Source organism: Pempheris klunzingeri, chromosome 14 (genome assembly GCF_042242105.1).
Source record: "Pempheris klunzingeri isolate RE-2024b chromosome 14, fPemKlu1.hap1, whole genome shotgun sequence".
Taxonomy (NCBI): domain Eukaryota; kingdom Metazoa; phylum Chordata; class Actinopteri; order Acropomatiformes; family Pempheridae; genus Pempheris; species Pempheris klunzingeri.
In genome coordinates, this window is record NC_092025.1 from 20,643,105 (window position 1) to 20,661,280 (window position 18,176).

Genomic DNA, 18,176 nt, shown 5'->3' on the forward strand with positions numbered 1-18,176 from the left:
TAAATACATGCTGTATGTTTCTCATAGCCGCCTCCATACACATTACCAGGTTCATCACCAGTTGTAATACAAACAGATTCATTAGAAAAAAAAACAATAATCAAATGAGGAAAAAGATGCACTTGAACTTCAAAAAACAAACAAGAATTATATCACAACCTACATGATGAAAAAAAATAATTATTTGTGACTAACAGCATTTGTTTTTTTCTCTGAATGATCGTGATTTCTCGTAGCGAAAACCTACATTCCTTCATCCAGATGTTGTTATACATTAATGAGTCTTTTTTTTTTTTTGATTTAGAGGTTAAACAACATTCGGTCGATCATGGACTTTTAAAAAAAGACAGTACTGCTCCTCAGACTACGTGGAGTCCTATTCCTTAGAACTACTCGTCCTACAGTGGAGGAAAACAAAAACAAAACGGTTTACATTAGGAAAAGTGATGCAAACGTTTCTCTACATTTCCAGTTTCTTTCAGATCGGACATCGGTGACCAGGTCTGGACATTTAAGACAAAAAAAAAAAAAAAGGAAGAAAACGTAATAGTTTACATGTTGCTCTCCAAAGGCACACTCTCTCACGTAACTCCAAAGGCTTTCATTCATTTCACAGTGTTCCTGCTACAGTAAAACCCTCAGCGTACGGCTGCATCCACACTGCAGACCAGATCGTCTGCTTCTGTCAGCTCCCTCTGAGGCATGTCAGTCTTTCATCGCTTTAGTGACTTCAACAAAAACAACAAACATACGTACATACTGTATCGGAGTCTTTCCAGTTTGTCTTAACAACAGGGGGCGTTTTAGAGGAGAGGAACAGCTTCAGAACCATTTGGATGGTTCGCTGACTTGTTAAAGTGAGAACAGCGGTCGACTCGGGTCGAGTGGGTGGGATCTCCCGCAGGAAGTGCGTCACACCCCACCAACTATGGGTCTAATTAAGCCTGGCATCGGTTCATTTTCAACTCCCAAAGGGTGACATCAGCAGGTGCAGAGTGGTTACCAGTGTAAAAATATAGCATCCAGTTCGTTTATTACTGCTGGGGGTGCACAGGTCTTTTGGTTTTTCATTTGCTCTGAATGAGAACGGACACATTTCTGCGAGCCACTAAAAATTACCAATACAATAAATTTAGGGTTTTTTTTCACAAGAGGGGGTTTAGTTATTTAGTGCAACACACTTTTTGTTCCTTCACTTGAAGTGGGAACTCCTCCCTCAGGGGCTTACGTTCTCACACTCTGATACCTGGTTCTTCTTTGGCCTATGATCCTGCCCTCTAGCTCCTGTTCATTAACTCTGTGCTTTACATACTTTGTACAGGCAGCGTAGGAGAATATGTTTTTAGCTGTTTAACTGATTGTAGTGATCGTTTAAAAAAAAAACGCTTCTCTGTTAAATGGTCGCTCAGATAATGTCCTATAATTACCATTTGTGGCAGCAGAGGACGCTGTTGCTGCCGCTCGTCAAAAGTTACATAGTCCAGCTTTAAGGTGCATTTGCTGTGGATGCCATGAAGGAAAAGACACGTCTGTGCACACTGGAAAAGGTTTGACAAACATGTGCTCATCGCGAGGCCTCCATGACTAGGAGGTAAATAAGTTCTTGGCTGTTGGAAATGTTAAATATAGCATTGGGACCAGCTAAAACATTGTTTTGTGTTACGCTTCAGGATGCATAATTACCTAACATGCTGTGACAGAGGAAACTGGCCTCCAGGCGTCAGGTGCTAAATCTTTGGTTTTGGTCTTGTGACTGTTGAGACTGATATTGGGGACTGAACACAGCAGCAGATCAGGATCAAACGTTTGGTTCCTGCAGTGTGGACGCAGCCTCAGTGTGAACGTCCTCACAGCGTTTGATTCAGTTCCCATCATCTTTTTTTTTCTAAATGTGTTTTTCTAGACGAGGGATGAAGAGCTGTAGTGTTTGATTATTATGTATTTGTGTATTTGTGGGATATTGTGCAAAAACATTCCTACTACTACCTGAATATGTTGTGATTATCTTTCTTTTTTGTGGCTTTTAAACATTTACAGGATTTAATTATCAGAGAAAAGGCTGATTTTATCTTTTTGGGACTTAAAGGATTGGAGGGTGACGTACAAAAGGAAGTGGAGACAGTTAATATGGAAAATAGATATAAGTCAACTTCCTCTGTTGGTCTGAAACGTACACACACACACCAAAGGCAACTATGAACTATGCAGCTGACAGGCTGGGAAAAAAAGAAAAAAGAAACATTTTCAGGAGCTGCAGTTTGTCTACAAACAGTAAAACAGAGAAAACATCTGGAATGACAGCAGCAGCTGTTTGTTTACAGCTGGAACGTGATCACATGAGGGGTTTGTGCCATGTGGTGGTAAAGACCCTTTAATGTTCAGCATGGTGACCCAGCAGGAAGTGAACCACCAACAATCACAGCGAAGGTGTCACGGAGGTTTCTCGCACGTTTTTGGTCTTTCGTGCAGCTTTTTTCCTTCTTTTTATTTCCTCAGTGAATGTCGGGCTTTTAGACTTCTTTGTATCTATAATGTTCAAGATGTTTCATCATTTTGTGTCCCTGTTCCCTCAATCTGCATACTTGTACTTCAGTTAGTCATTTACTACATTTCCCAGAAAGCCTTTTGAGGAATAACTTGGGTATCTTTAAACCTGGGCCCTGTTTTTACATATTTTGATCTGTTGGACTGTTTGTGTGACTTTGGTGTTTTAAAGGTTTAGTCTGGATCCAACACAATGTTTATGTAACACATAACAGCACAAAAAGATCATGTTGCAAACATCTTAGCCCGTTTCGTGGCTGCTGGCTGATGAAAAGAAAATGTGTAAAAAAAAACTCTGGTTCAAAAATACTTGGTACAATCAGCAGCAACATATTCAGTATCTTATTTTCCTTTGTTGTAGATTTAGTTTGAGCTATTTATTAGAATTTTCTTTTGATAATCCTCAGAGTTCATGATGATTTTAGAAAATAATTCCGCCTTAAGTCATGATCTCGAAATGTAACATGCTATTATTAGTTTGTTGCTTAACATTTTTTGTGACCTGCTCACAAAGCCCCCTGCAGTTAAATGCATCTTCACACTGTAGATGCTACACTTCATGACGAAGAACTATAATCACAAACTGGTCAAAAAATGAGGTAGTCATGAGTAATGATCCAGCTCTAATTTAAAACTAAGCATCGTCTTTCATTTGCTGCAATGCATTCTGGCCTATTTTCTCCTCCTTAAATTGACCTCTGTGTGTTTTCTCTGATGGGTTTCTCTCTCTCTCTCTCTCTCTCTCTCTCTCTCTCTCTCAAAATTGGTGAAAAACAGTAAAAAAAAAGTTAATTGTTGACATTTAATCTGCTTTAAATACCTCAACATAATGTTTCTACATGAGTCCAGTTACCAACAGGATAATTTCAAATATTACAACATCTAGAAACATGAGGTACATAACCTGAACAGTGAGGAGCTTCAGGGACTTTTGCTTTAACGCAGGTGAAAAGCTGATAAAAAACACCAAGGACAACTTATACAACAGCTGCAGGTACAAACATAAAGAGACAGCAAACAGGAGATGCACCAGAGTCGAGGTCCGCTGCTGATTTATAAGGCTGGTCGCCTTGGAAACAAAGTCAGACGTCGATAAGTCTACACTGAGCTGTCTCATCACAGGAGCATAAACAGTAAAATGACATCTACAGTCATGTCAGCCGTGCAGAGTCGGTCTGCACACACACACACAGACGAAGAACAACTTCTACTGCCGTCTGCACTCCGACAAAAAGGAGGAAAAACACACGTTCTCCTCTGATTTTAATGAAATAAGTTGTTGATTCTGTGAGCATTTCTAAAATCGGGCTGCGCAAAATGACTTTTATACAGTTCCTCCTAACGTATCATTTTACTTTCCTTTCCATTTAATTCTCTACGTCCACTTACTTCAGAACATGTTTTTGCCTTTTTGCTCCCACAGGACACCGGCACTATGCAGCACCATGAAAAGTAACAGAAAATATGTATTGGTACATTAGACTCATACTTTTGCTGAATCTAAAATAAGATGCACTGCTCACTCTCGTTGGATTAGTGGCAACTTATAACTTGTTACTGCTCTGTATCTGTATATTATCTAATTCTATGTATTTCAATTCATTTCATCCAATTATTAGATTTCATTTTAGTCTATCTTGTAAGAACAACATTAAATTATAGACAAGAGACAGACGTTGTTTTTGAGTAAGAGGTGCGAACATGATATACATCTGGAGCCTTTTCTGTTGTTATTGTTGTTGTTTTCACTGTTCATTGCTGAGACTGTCCTTCTAACACTTTTCTTTGCCTAAGTAAACCACTTTGAATTGTCTTTATGTTTCAAATGTATGTTTAAAAAGCTGCCTTGCCTTGTATTTTAGCTTTGTTTTTGGTCTCCACCTACTCTAACTGTGTCTGTTTGCGGCGTAGAGCAAAGAGGGAGTAGGTAGGTAGGGTAGGGATGGGCCTTTGTAAAAATGTTCAAACCCGTTTAATATTAAGCCACACACCAGACCGGTAATGCCGGAATTCACCACTAGGTGTCGCACATGACTCAGACCACGAATCGGGACGACTTAACAGCTTAACATTTCTTCTTCTTAAGTTTAATGTCAAAATTATAAAAAATAAATAAAACTTAATTAAAAAAATATCAAAATGTCGCTGTAGGACCCGTCTGTGCAGCGATGGAGGGGAAATATTTTCTGCCGTGACTTTGTTCATCTATGTTTTTCAGCTTTCATCGGCCTCAAATCTAAAATGTTGGCATATTTTCGCAGTTTTCTTCGACACCACGTCTGCTCTGTCTTATCTTTTCGCCCCAAAGAACACCAACCCTAGACCAGGTGATCATTTTCATCACTACAAGAGACCATGTTCACATTAAACATAGTCATTTAATCCTCAAAAATCTAGATTAGTGCAGTTTAAAGACTCGATAAGAAGGAGCACGGGTGGCATGTGGAGTTTTGCTGGGTCACCATGCTAACATGAATCAACAGATTCAGCTGCAGAACGTCCAGTTCCAGAGCGGCTCAGATATGTATCCGAAATATCCAGTTAAAACAGAGGGAAGGAGAAATATTTCAAACAGCCAATCAGAGTGAAGATCAGGAGCCATGACAGCCTATTGGCCAGCAGCTTTTCTCATCAGGTGGGTGGCGGGTGGGGGGGTTAGTCACTTCTTTTAGCCATACAATCAGTAAAAAGTTCAGTCATCAAAAGTACATTTGATCTTCACTTCCTGTGTGTGTTTCGACAATCTTCATGTGCCTCAACAATCAACAATCATTCCAGCACGAGGCAAAGGTTTTTGGATTCTTTTTTTACTTTCCAAAAAACCACAGCAAGTTTCTTTTTTTTTTTTAATCTATTCATTTATTTTTTTCTAGTTTTACCTCAAGTTTCTTAAAGTGCAGACTATCCGATCAACTACCTGAGTGTTAGTGAGAGTTAGTGCTGTTTCTAGTGTTTGTGTGTGTGTGTGTGTGTGTGTGTAACTGGTGAGAAACAATCACGACGACTTTTTACCTCAACGACCTCAAAATGGGAGAAATCTCACCTTGGATTTGCTGATTTAAAAAAAGCTCTTGACTCATCGTATCCAGTTCATTTAGTAGCGTTTGTAAAGCAAAGACACACTGCGGTTTTCCCCTCGCGGTGTGTGTCGTGTATTTAAAGACACCAAAGCTGAAACAGAAGGCATGCTGATGATGCTTATGTACAACCATCTGTGCTGTCAGTACTGTGCTCATCAGACAAGCTTCAGTTTGTCTGCGTACAAAGTTTTTTTTTTCCAAAACGCTCTAAAAAAAACACATTATTTGAAGGTCAATATTAAATATCTAATATAAGTTTAGATATTTATTTTTTACCTAAGTTGCTCATTTAGCTTCAGTACCATTGTTTGATATTGTTTTGTGCTATCAACATACATATAATGTATTGTTTTCTGTCCAAGTGTGTTGCTTTAACACAAAACTCTTTGTATGCACGTGCAGCTGTGTGACTTTGTGCTGGAATGATATTAAAACACCTAAGAGCCTATAAACAGCCTGTTAGTAACAGAAACACAACGCCATAAACAGAGTGGAAGAGAGGATGAAGTAAAAAAACAAACAAAAAAAAAGAAACTCAAGCAGTGCTATCACTAGTTTACAAAGACTATCCACATTAGAAATGCTGAGCTCTTTAAAAATGTGATTCTTCATGGTTTTGAGTGTTTTTTTTTTTCCTACTGAACATATTATTATTTTTTTAAATTCTTCATTACACCGCCAAACGTTTGCTTCATTTGTGTGGGAACAGCAGGTTAAGACTCGGGTGGAGGAAATACTTTGAAATGCTTCTCTACACGTCGTCAGCCGGCAGGTCAGGGATGCTGGTCTTTGCTCGAGTGAAGAACGCCATCTTCTCTCTGAAATCACAAAGGAAACCGGCAGAGCGGTGAGTGTGAAGCCTGAAGACAGTGGCATCTCCGCTTTAACCCCTTGTTGTCTGTTGTCGCAAATTCGCCTCAAACCTCTTCCGGTCTTGATCCAGCTGCGGTGGCCTCTGTATCCCACTAATGCCGGTTGATGCATATTCTATGTATATATTATAGATGCATACATACATAAATAAATATATATATATTCTATGCGTATATACATATATATTTTATTATACCATTATTATATTGTACTAGTCTATGCTATGCTATATTCAAATTAACAATCTCCACTTCATGTAGCATCTGCTTGAATGCAAAAACACAAATCATTTATTTTTTTATAGAATTGTAAATAAATTCAGGCAGTAAGGGGTTAAAGGGCGACGCTGGTGTTTTGAAATCTAACAGCATTATGGAAAGGATCCCTACAGGGATAGACCTGTAAGATCCTTTCTGTTAAAGCAGAAACAGCCTGTCTTGAAAGCCACCAGACTCTAATACTGCTGTCTAGAAACACAGAACAACTCATATTCCAGATCTCGGTCTCTTGCTGTTTCTCCCACCTGAAGGTCTGGACCTCAGGGACCTCTTTGCGGCTCTGGCCCCTGATCTTGTGGACGTCCTTGGCTGCCGCCCTCATCATCTTCTCCACGCGCTTCTCGTGCAGCTGCTCCTCACAAGTCTGAACGGGACCAAGAGCAAAAGAGATGTTCAGTTCAGAGGAAAGAAATAACATCACACATAATGAACTCTGCTCTCCCTTTATTAACAAATTAAAGACGGATTCATTCTCGGACAAACCTGTTTCTCGGCCTGCTTGAGGAGGAGGCGGAAGCGTTCATCTTCTTGGACCCAGGCCGGCAGCTCTCTCTGGCCCTGCTGCCGCGCCTTCTCCAGCTGCGTCTTCAGCTCCCGTAGCACCCGCAGCTCCTGCGCCAACCGGGCCTGCCGCGTCCGAGACACCTGCAGGTCCAACTCCAGGTCCAGGGACGTCCGCAGGAGGCCGTCCAGACCTTTAACCTGCACGGGAGGCTGGGGGGCAGGATGGGGAGGGATACACTTTTCAAAACTTCACACAGATAACTCTTGCTGCAGTATTTGTAATGTGAAATGCGAAGCTGGCCAGGGTGACACGTCTAACCTGCAGAAACAAACATTAAATGCATCTCAAAGCTATAGTGACCGACGGGGACAGGGTGGAGGGAGTAGTTTGTGAGGTGTGTACAATGTTCTAAATAAATAATGTTGAAATTCACAAGTTTTGTAATTGTATTTTGCAACAGAAATTAATTTTATGTTATTACAGAGAGAGTAAAGTACCGCTCCGGTTACGTGTTTAGATATGAAGCGTACACAACCCCAAACATCACAACTTCCTAATGCAGAATGATGTCTTCAGATGTCTTGTTCTGTGTAACTACAATTTTAAAACCCAAAAATATTCAATATTTAACAGGCAACAAGTTCCCCGTGCACTAAATATTACAAAGCTGCAACTGCAAGATAACTTCTAAAATCCATCCATGATGCAGCTTGTGACAGAAAATCATTCATATCATTATTGTCCATCTCACCACTGCTAACCCACAGTGACAGGTGCCAAGTGTTGTGCCATCACTGCTGCTCTATCATAACAGTCCTGTTATAACACCTGCTGTTAGAGGCCCAAAAGCTTTTACATTCATTTCCAGTCATTTCATGTCTGCAAAGGTCTGAAAGTGAATGTACAGTAATACAAATACAACATGTGATGAGTGTTAGTGAATTTCCCCCCGCTGTGGAGCTCCAGGAGGGACTCGTATTTTGCTGCCTACCTCTAAATTAACAGAAGCTGCAAAATGTCAGAGCAGCATTAAACATTCAGGCGCTTATTAAATATTAAGAGTCACTTCACTGGGAGTCGTCGAGCGTCTTTAAGGCTCCAAATAATGCAAATAGGCTCTCTGGCTCTCTCTCTCTCTCTGGAGGGAGGGAGGAGACGACAGTTAAAGTGGTCGGTAAACCTGCAGGTTTGACTTCATCAAGCTGTCAAGAACTGGAGGAGCAGGCAGACGAGGGAAGATATGCAGCAGATAATAGAGGGAGAAATGTCAAATCACTGGGGCTGTAACACAGTCGGGAGAGAAGCATGCTGAGATTTACTCCTGGGACGTCAATGTCAAGGCTCCTCTTCAGCTTTCACTTTCACACCAGGCAGCCACATATTTTTACATATTTTGGTGTCTAAATGACGAATAGTTAAAAAAATGTTTTGGAAATGTTTTTGCCTTACCTGCCACCCCACAATGTGCGACAATATTGCCTGGGCTAAGTTACCCTTTAGGCTACAATTGGTTTGGGTGTCATGTCCACAACATGTCAAGAGTTTATAAATCCAACACAGTGACCATTAAACAAAGGACAAAAACATCACGTAGTTTCTACCTTCTTCATGCGCATGCTGCGTCTCTCAGAGGCGTTTCTGACAAACGGAGACTTCTTGGAGAGGGTGGAGCTGTCACTGTCGCTGCGGTTAATCTGGAAAACCAAAAACAGCACAGAGTGAAAAACCAATTCACAAACCCCACTCTAGAATTACAGGTCTGTTTTTCTCTCTGTCTGATGCGCTGTGCTCTTTGTGGCATTTCTGTCGTCGACTCTCAGCGAGTGTCGGTTACCCTGCAGATGTACTGGCTCTGAGGTCCGGGGGAGAAGGTCTTGGAGCGGATGATGGTGTTTCCCCTCATGAAGGGGTTCTGCTGGTGTACGTCCGGCCGGCGCTCCTTGGGTCGAACCACAGAGCAGTGGTGGGACGGCGACAGACTGTCCATGCTCGTCTCCTTGTTCACCTGGACGAAGAACACGTGGTGATAGTAAAGAGTCTGGGAGCTTTTATAACGTCTGCTAGAAATATAAATTATATCACTTCCAAGCCTTTAAGAGATCTAAAAATGAAAGTTCTATCAACCAGGGGACTCATGATTCTGATTTTAAGGTGTCAACTCCATTCAGTTTTTGATTTAAACATTTTTCTAAGCACTGACGGCTGTGCCATTCATCAGCAGATCTTTGGTTTCACACTCTGACCATTGTCATTTCCATTTTCAAATTCTCCTTATTTCATCCGTCCATTGAGAGCAAACTGTTGATACAAAATCAAAAAGAAGAGCCACTAGATGGCACAAGGTACTTTACAACAACAGCTTGAGTTTCCTGATCTCCACACAGACACCAGGTGGAGAGACCAGAACTGAGATGGCAGGCGATGCCTGCGTATATCATAGCCTGCAAACTTTTTCTGTCAACGACATGTTCACTGTTTACATAACTCACAGGGAAGATAAAATGTTGCCACACACACACAGTGACTTCTGGGAGGGAGGATGATTTTCCAGTTTTTTTGTTTCATCTACAACTCCAGCAGTGGACGAGCAGCTGAGCAGCAGTTTGACTGATTTTTTAATTACAATTTAAATCAACATTCGATCAAAATCAAATCAAACATTTCTATTTTCACTTCATTTTAGCCGAACTGAAACGTGTTCACTTTGGCTCTCCTAGTCATTCAAGGAAAGAGAATAATGAACATAATATTCAACAAGTACTCTTTTCTTCTGGGGTGATGACTTTTCTTTGACTGGAAAATCACCAAGGTTACCTTTTCTGTGATGGCTGTTGCTGTTGCTGTTGCTGCTGCTGCTGGAGGAGGAGGAGGAGGTGGAGGTCTGATTACCTTCTCCTCCTCTTCCTCTTCCTCTGCTTCCCATTGGCTACTGTCAGGATAAAACTCGTCCTCTTCCTCCAGAGGCCCCGACCCCTCCACGCCATTTCCTTCATCATCAAACATGTCTGCCTCCAGAGGGTCGCCGTGCCTGACGATCGACAACAGAGAGGCGGTTAGAAGAGGAGAGGATGAAATAAGATTTTAGACTGAGAGGAGGAGGAAAGGTGGAGGTGTCACTAAACGGGGGGTTGGGGGAGTGTGTCCTGTGTTTGTCTCTCCAATAACATCCATCCATTGTCTACACCACTTATCCTTACGGGTCGCCAGTCAATCACAGGGTCGACACATAGAGACAGACAACCATTCAAGCTCACACTCACACCTGAAGTATCAGTGCCAACAAAACAGTTTAAAAACAAACAGGTACAAGTCCTGCGTTTGAAATGTTAAGTATTATCACCATTACTTCTGCAGGCTGCAGCCAGTTTTAACAATTTTAGTCCCGTGGTATCAAACAGGTCCCTCCAAAGGGTCATGAGATAAATGTGGGGGAGTCGTACAATGATTAGTGGGAGAGGAAAGATGAAAAAATTATTCTTGCCTCTTTTATTCTCTCTAATCTTTTTTTATTCTATTTCATTGCTTTTTAAATGAAAGCTCAGAGAGGACTGAGTTTAAATCTTTGATTTGTGGAATTGCTAACAAACATTTGAAGCTGCTGTTTTTCACAAGATTAATGTTAAATCTTGATCTAAAAAAAGTAACAAGTAACAGCTGTAGCTGTTAAATAAATGCAGGGCAGTAAAAAGCACAATATTTCCCTCTGAAATTGAAAAATGTTGCCGACTTGGACGGAGTAAAAACTGAGAGAGAGGACAGTCTGACAGTCATGATAATAAGTAAAAAGGTAAATGATGGAGAGTAGAAACACTCACCACTCGTCAGCCTCTGGAGCTCCGACTCTGGAAACACTGGAAATCACGGCAGCCTGAAGCACAGAACACACACATCAGGACCACACAGAGATTTACAGCTGTGCCATTTAAAAGTGATGTTACTCAACTGTATTCTAACCTGCTGATAACTGACAGTAAAACAAGGCAGCTGTTGTTTCAGTGTCACTTTGGATGCTTTCGTCTGCCATTCAGAGCCAGTGCTTCTTGTATAATTAATCTTTCTGTAATCAGCTGTAATTAAAGGGGAGTGAGAGACGATGCTAATGTTGCTGCAGCAGGTTAGTCGTTGCTAATGTGACCAGATAATACGAGAGACCGACTCTATAATGCCTGAAAACACACACAACAATAACAATTAGACCTGAATTCAGGAAGTCTTGTGTTTGTTGGTCTAATAAATGCTCTGTTGGACTGTTTTTAGGTGACAAACAATCACAAGCAGACAGAGAAATGATTAAGATTCCTTCCCCAAAAATGTGTTCATACTAATTGTTGCAGACATGTAACAGTGTTATCTATGGGGGCGCTAACCTTTTGACAAATTCATTTTCCACGTAGCTAACACTGGACTAATCACTGAGAAAAAAGGTTTCCCCTCACTCAGCGTTCAACAACACGTGACATTAAAAATATAAAAAATGTCTCTTTCTCTATCTCTTATTTGTGCAAATATTTGCTGTTACTCTGATTATTGTTATTCCATTGTTGTTTCCCCATTTCAGAGTTCATTCAGTACATTTCTAACTGTATTTCAAAATCATTTCTGAGCTGCACTGAAAGCTCATTTCTGTCCGGATGTCAAAGTCAAAGTATCGGCTCATATGTGAGCCAACAGTGTCTCTGTACCCTGTCAGAGCCGCCTGCTGCTCTGCTCTCTTTGTCCTTGTTGTTGATCTCGGGCATGTAGGCGCGACTCAGCAGGTTGTACCACTTGGTGCATCTCTCCTCCGAAGAGCTGACGTCAGCCAGGCTGATCTGGGCTCCCGCCTGGAGGGGAGGGAGGAGGGGTGAGGGGGGAGAGAGGTAGGATGGTGGGATGTTAAAAGAATGGCTTTTGGAAACATTTGCAACACTGCAGCTCATGCTGTGTCTGTTCAGAGGAAACTCAGCACACAAATGTGTTAAAAACATAATCATATATTTTTAGGAATTTATTTGCATTCAAATTGTTTTCATTTTTTTTTACATCCATCATATGTGAATTTGTCTTTTGTTTCCTTTTAAAACTTCAGTATTTCCAAACCTGAAACGGCCAGAAACTGCCGTTATATGCCTCACTTAAAAAGCCACCAGACTCTACTGACAAAAACAACAATTTTACTTTGCAGACCAAAGGACTTTGTGCAACTTCTGTGTTTGGATTTTGAACTAACCCTTTAAAATACCAAAGTCACACCATAACACAAACAAACCGATCAAGCCAGCAGTAGATCAGCAAAACCGATGTTCTGGACGATAATATGAAGAAAAATGACAGTTCTACTAACCAGACACTCTTCATGTCCCGACTTGCTGGTGTTACAGATGTCGACCCTCAGCGTCTTCTGCCGCAGTGCACTGTGGGATATCTGCATGCTGAACACCTCGTTGACCTCCACGACGTCCTGAGGCAGAGAGCCACGTGTTCGGAAGAGGCAGCGGGTGGCCTCCAAGCAGGGCAGCACCGCCGAACGCACATACCTGCAGGAGACACAATGCTTTTACATTTAGTGTTTCAACATGTCCGCTGATTCACTGTTGGTTTAAAGATGCCCTTGCTGTTACTTTTTGATTGGATGTTGATGCTGTGAATCTGCAGCATGCAAACATGGTGGGTAAACCTCTTAAAGGATAATGGTACTAAACCTGGACTCAGATTTTGGTGACCAATAGTTTTGGACTTTGTCCAGTAGATCACTTCAGCAGGCAGCCACCAAACTGGCTGCAATGGTTGCAATGTAATCTTTGATGGCAACTGTGCCCCATCAAAGTATGTTCAGCTTGCTGTTGTCACTGACAGGCTCAGAGTTATCTTAAAGTTTCTGACAACAGTATACAAAGAATCCCTACAGAGAAAGACCTGTAAGATCCTTTTTGTTTAATAAGACACAGCCTTTATATGTTGCTCTCTTCAAAGCCACCAGACTTCATTGACAACTGTTTTTGGCAATGGAGTCTGGTGATGCTACAGCTCTATAGCAGCTGTTTCTGAATAAACAAAAGGACCATACAGGTCTATCTCTGTAAGGATCCTTTATATAATGTTGAGCTTTGAATAGAAAGTGTAAGACAAGAGGAATGCAACACTGCCCAGCCAAATATATTATACTGGTTGCGATGACTTTTGTATCCACTTGTGAGCACCACTTCTTCCAGCGTAAATATACCAAGAACCCCTTCAAACACACATCTGCCTGAGCAAACAAGCATTAAACATGTAAAGGAGCACACAAGACACTCCTGAGGGAAAAATAAACACATTTATTGTAACTGCATCATATTCATTGTAACTGTGTTTGACTTGAATTTATAAACTGCTTCCGTCTCTCCTTCTAACCTGCAGTTATTCTTCTTTTTCTCCTGTTTTTGCACATATGAAATATGGCAGCACCTACATAACTCCTATCTACTTAACGGTAGTTTAGAAGTAAAAGGACGTACATTTTCTGGTCCGCCGGCAGACAGAGGGCGCTGCAGTTGGACAGCTGCATGATGTAGATGGTGAAGCGTTGGTCTCTGGACTCGTAGCGGAAGCCAAGCTGCACCTGAGAGCAGCCCAGCGCCAACCTCTCCTCGTAGGAGCTCAGGAGGTCTGCAGGGAGGCCCGGCCTAGAGGAAAGAGAAACACCCGGACACGCTCATTCAAAATATCATATAAACCGAGACTGACGGGATACTTCAAATGTTTATTTTAACACTAACATACACGTGACACTATCCAGAAGTCAAACACACGAGTTCAGCATCCTGGATGTGCACAAAAGGTAAAACTTCATACCTGCGCTCTGAAGGCTCGTACACACCGCTATCACCAGCCACCGACTCATCCGACACTGCTGAGGTCACGCCCATCTTCTTTGGCCCCGCCCCCGTCCCTCGCAGCTGGGGGGCTGAGTCTAAAGACGACACAGGACGAGGAAAATGAGGTCAAAGCATAACTACGTTCATATTTTCTTTGAAGGACAACATAGCATGAAGGATGCAAATAGCAACAAATAAAAACATTCTGTGTGTTTGCTGCTTTCAACAAATCCCATGAAAGGACCAAAACCAGCGACCAGTTGATCCTGATAACAGGAATTGTGAGCCTGTCATATCTTCTTCCTCTGTGACACAGAGCTCCACTGCCATCCAAAACTACTAAAAATACATCAGTGCGCAATTTGCATTTGTATTTGTATATATAATTCTCTCATAATTATTTTGCACTGTTTCACACAAGAACGTGAGATTTGGTCTGACCAAGATATGATACCAAGAGATGACTGGACAGATACACAAGTAGAGCAGTAGAACATACACAAGTAGAGCAGAAGGAAATGTTAGAGGTGAAGTTGTCAGTTTAGCAGTAAATGCAAATGTAGGTAGCAGCCTGTCAGTGAAGGCAGGACATTGTTCCTGTGGGTTCGTGCCGTGTTGATGATGTCACAACAGTTTCACGTGGCGCTGCTATGACATGTGAGCTAAAAATCCCGCCTACATTGAGGTGTATTATCTGGAGGGGGAAACACAACCGGTAAAAAGTACCAGGTCCCAAAAACGAATACAGTATAGTAACGGTGAGCAGAGCAGTGCTATGCAGTGGAAACACGGCTTTACTAGACTGTAGAAAGGCGGAGCCAGGTGGAGTCAGAGCCTGGATACATGTTCAGCCTTGGCAGCAGGGATGGAGAGTGAACAGGAAACCAGACACCACATCCACCTTTCACCTGAGGCTGCAACAAGAACCTGAGTCACGTTCAGCTGCAGTAGGCTCAAAGCCCAGTTTTAACTTCTACTGACCTTCACTAAAATTCAGCTTTAAGTCATTTTAGGGCTTCAAGAAACACTCATTTTCACCCAGCATCTCTACAGCTGCTCCGATTAATTGTTTAGTCCTGATGTTCTGCACAGCGCATGATAGTGTCCCACAAACAATACGAGGTTAGTTATTGGAGTTGTGGCTGCTGATTTGGCCCGCTGATCAACATGGTCTGCGGTGGCTGTTGAAACACAGCTCACGGACAGAACTGTAGTTAAGATAAAATGACTTCTTCATAACTACGAACACAGACATGATAAACAAAAGTGTTATATTCAGTATAACTTACACTTTCTGAACATAACCTTATCTCAGATTGTCCATAAATGTGCTTATAAATCATAGAAAAAGAACTTGCTTCAGGATCATCAGGTTTTTGAGTTGCTTCTGGATCAAAGTAATCCGGTTAGAGTTGTCTGTGCATCCATGGATGTATTGCAAATAGGAGCCGCTAACAGCTAATTCGGCAAACTAATAATGTGTTACTTTGTCTAAGCAATGGGCAAAAAGCTTAGAAATACTCACTTCATAATGATATAAAACAGAGACAAGCCCCCACACTTATGAAGCTATAACTAGAAAATCAACTTACTTGATTATTATCAAAAATCCATGAATTTCATTTTCTTAGTTTACTAACATCATTCAATTCAATTTCACATCAAATCAGTTCAATTAATAATTAATAATTGTATCTCTGTTTACTTAATGTATATCAACCTTCATATTCTCTTGAACAGATCAAACTATAATGCAGAATCCCTCAGAAAACGTTTCAAGCATGAGTTCAAGCAGCACACCTACACACAGGTAACCCAGCGGCAGTAATCCAACTCCATCCTAACCTTCAACTCCCCTCTCTTCATCGCTCACACCAGCAATCAGGTTTCACACACAGTATCAAATTTCTCATCACACACACAGCGAGGATCAGGAGGATTCCTGGTATCCTGCTTTCCAATAAAGTTGGAGTGTTTTCTGTGACGTCTAATGTAACAGAGATGAAGGTGTTACATCACCGGCATCTCCGTCTCCTCGCAAATTCTCCACTCTCTCTCTTTTTCTCGTTTTATTGCAGATAATTCATCACGGTTACCGCTCTCATGTTATTAACTGGGATTACTGTTCGAGTCGTTATCCTGCATCCCTCCTGAGTTATCATGCAAACGTAGTTTTATTGCCATAGAGATGCGACATGATTGCTTTGAGGATAAGAAGCTCAATCACTCAATATGAAAAACGAAAGAAGATGCTGATGTATGCTTGGCTGTGTGTTTTACAGTGCATCTAGTATTATAGTGTTCAAGAGGATGAGTCAAGTACTTTTAAACATCAGCAGTAAGTAAGATAGATCTGTTTTTTCCAACATGGCTGTCAACCTACAGGTGCACGAAACTTCTGCTTTTCAACACGTTTTGGGTTCAAAATGACTGGAAGCCACTAAACGGAGCTGGTACAACAAATCGCCTCAGATTGCAGCCATGAGATGGAGAGGTTGCAACATAAACCTTTGGGGCAAGTGCACCCAAAAAAGTGTCCTTTTACCTCTCAAACATGGGAGCTGCTGGTCTTACGCTGCCTCAATCGGTTAGTTTGTTGTGTGTTACACAAATATTGTGCTGAATCCAAACTAACTCTTCAAATACACCAAAGCCACACAATACCACAATTACGCTTGGAACCGGTCCAGTAGATCATCTCCGCTTTGTACAATTCTTTCTCTCAGTCGTCACACTAAACTAATGATCTTTTATGGATAACTTGATTTGCTGACTAGGATTTATTGTGAGGTAGTTTGTTTGGATTGGATTGATTGATTCCTGAGCATGTTACCCCACTCTCTCCAAAACAAACTGTTATTTCTATTGTGCAGATTATGAGTTTAGGACACAGAATGAAGGGACAAAAGCTTCCTGTTTACCTTTGACCTCCTCGCCCAGTGTGCTGTTGTGGTTCTGCTTCTCCTCCAGCTCCCCAGGACACCTGTGCTCCCCCTGACGCTGGTCCTGAGAGTCCAGGCTGAGCTCCAGTTCTGCTAACCTGTTGTGGAGCTCCAGGTCCAGGCTCAACCCGCTGGGCCCCGTCTGGCCTGCGAATGTCTCTCCAGACAGGAAACTAGTGTCTGTGACCAGCGGCGAGCATGGCGGAGACAGTGAGGAAAGAGACGACCGCGGAGATAAAGAGCTCATGGAGCGAGGGGTTTCTGACAGTCTGAGCGCCTGGATCCTGGATGACCCCGACTCCACTACGACCCCACCGCCTCCTCCTGCACCTCCTCCAGCACCCACTCCGCCTGCTTTACCCTCAGGCCTTCCAGCGTCCTTCCCACCGCAGCCCGTCACTACTTCATGTTCATGAATGGTGGTGATGGAGCTGGAGGGGCGGTAGCCTCCCTGGCCGCCCTCCTGCAGGAGGCTGTCCAGCTTGTTCTGGAAGTCCGGGTCGGCGAGTTCGGGCTGCTCCAGGTAGAGGTCCGTGAAGCTGAGGGAGGAGGTGGAGCCCAGGCTGGAGGTGGTGGCCAGCGAGCCTCGGCTGGACGTTAGAGAGCCTCGACTGCTGCCGGACGAGCAGGACAGAGTGCTGGCCGACAGGCTGGAGGAGAGAGGGAGACAAACACCGAATGAGTTCAAATCGAAAAATGATCTCCTGTTGTTAGCAAGTAATGTTAGAAAGTGCTATTCGTGCTGTCAGTCAGTCTAACAGTGGCACAAAGTGATTTTTCTATGACTTTTCCACGCAGTCAGATTTTCATGGCCAAGCTGTCTGTGATGTCTTGGTGTATAACTGATAAAATGAGGGCTTTTTTTTTTTTAAATCTCTCCAAGCACTTAGAAATTTAACATGGGCAGACAATTTAACTGATATTCATGTTTAGGGGGAAATATGTACCGACTTCCTGTTTGGGATAGAATTGAAAAAAAAAAAAAAAATTAATAAAAAACATCTGGAAAAAAAACTAAACCAAAGTTCAAGAATTTTCCAAAACAATTTTTTTTTTCAAGAACATTCAGATAGCCTGTAATACAGGCAGCTGACTCCTCTTGTTAAATGTATAAAGAG

The 18,176-nt window shown here is 42.1% G+C and overlaps 1 protein-coding gene across 1 annotated transcript in view; it reads right to left on the bottom strand.

The window, feature by feature from the left end:
* Window positions 1-5,612: 5,612 nt before the first annotated feature.
* wwc1 (WW and C2 domain containing 1) overlaps window positions 5,613-18,176 on the bottom strand; it is a 43,550-nt gene continuing 30,986 nt past the window's right edge. Inside the window, exons 11-22 of the mRNA XM_070843257.1 lie at window positions 17,038-17,708; window positions 14,094-14,211; window positions 13,757-13,924; window positions 12,604-12,796; window positions 11,963-12,103; window positions 11,096-11,148; window positions 10,095-10,308; window positions 9,115-9,285; window positions 8,882-8,974; window positions 7,259-7,489; window positions 7,021-7,139; window positions 5,613-6,442 (exon numbers count right to left, since the gene is read on the bottom strand). Of these exons, the coding sequence (XP_070699358.1) occupies window positions 6,376-6,442; window positions 7,021-7,139; window positions 7,259-7,489; window positions 8,882-8,974; window positions 9,115-9,285; window positions 10,095-10,308; window positions 11,096-11,148; window positions 11,963-12,103; window positions 12,604-12,796; window positions 13,757-13,924; window positions 14,094-14,211; window positions 17,038-17,708 (2,239 nt within the window). The 3' untranslated portion in view covers window positions 5,613-6,375. The remainder of the gene's footprint in view (window positions 6,443-7,020; window positions 7,140-7,258; window positions 7,490-8,881; window positions 8,975-9,114; window positions 9,286-10,094; window positions 10,309-11,095; window positions 11,149-11,962; window positions 12,104-12,603; window positions 12,797-13,756; window positions 13,925-14,093; window positions 14,212-17,037; window positions 17,709-18,176) is intronic.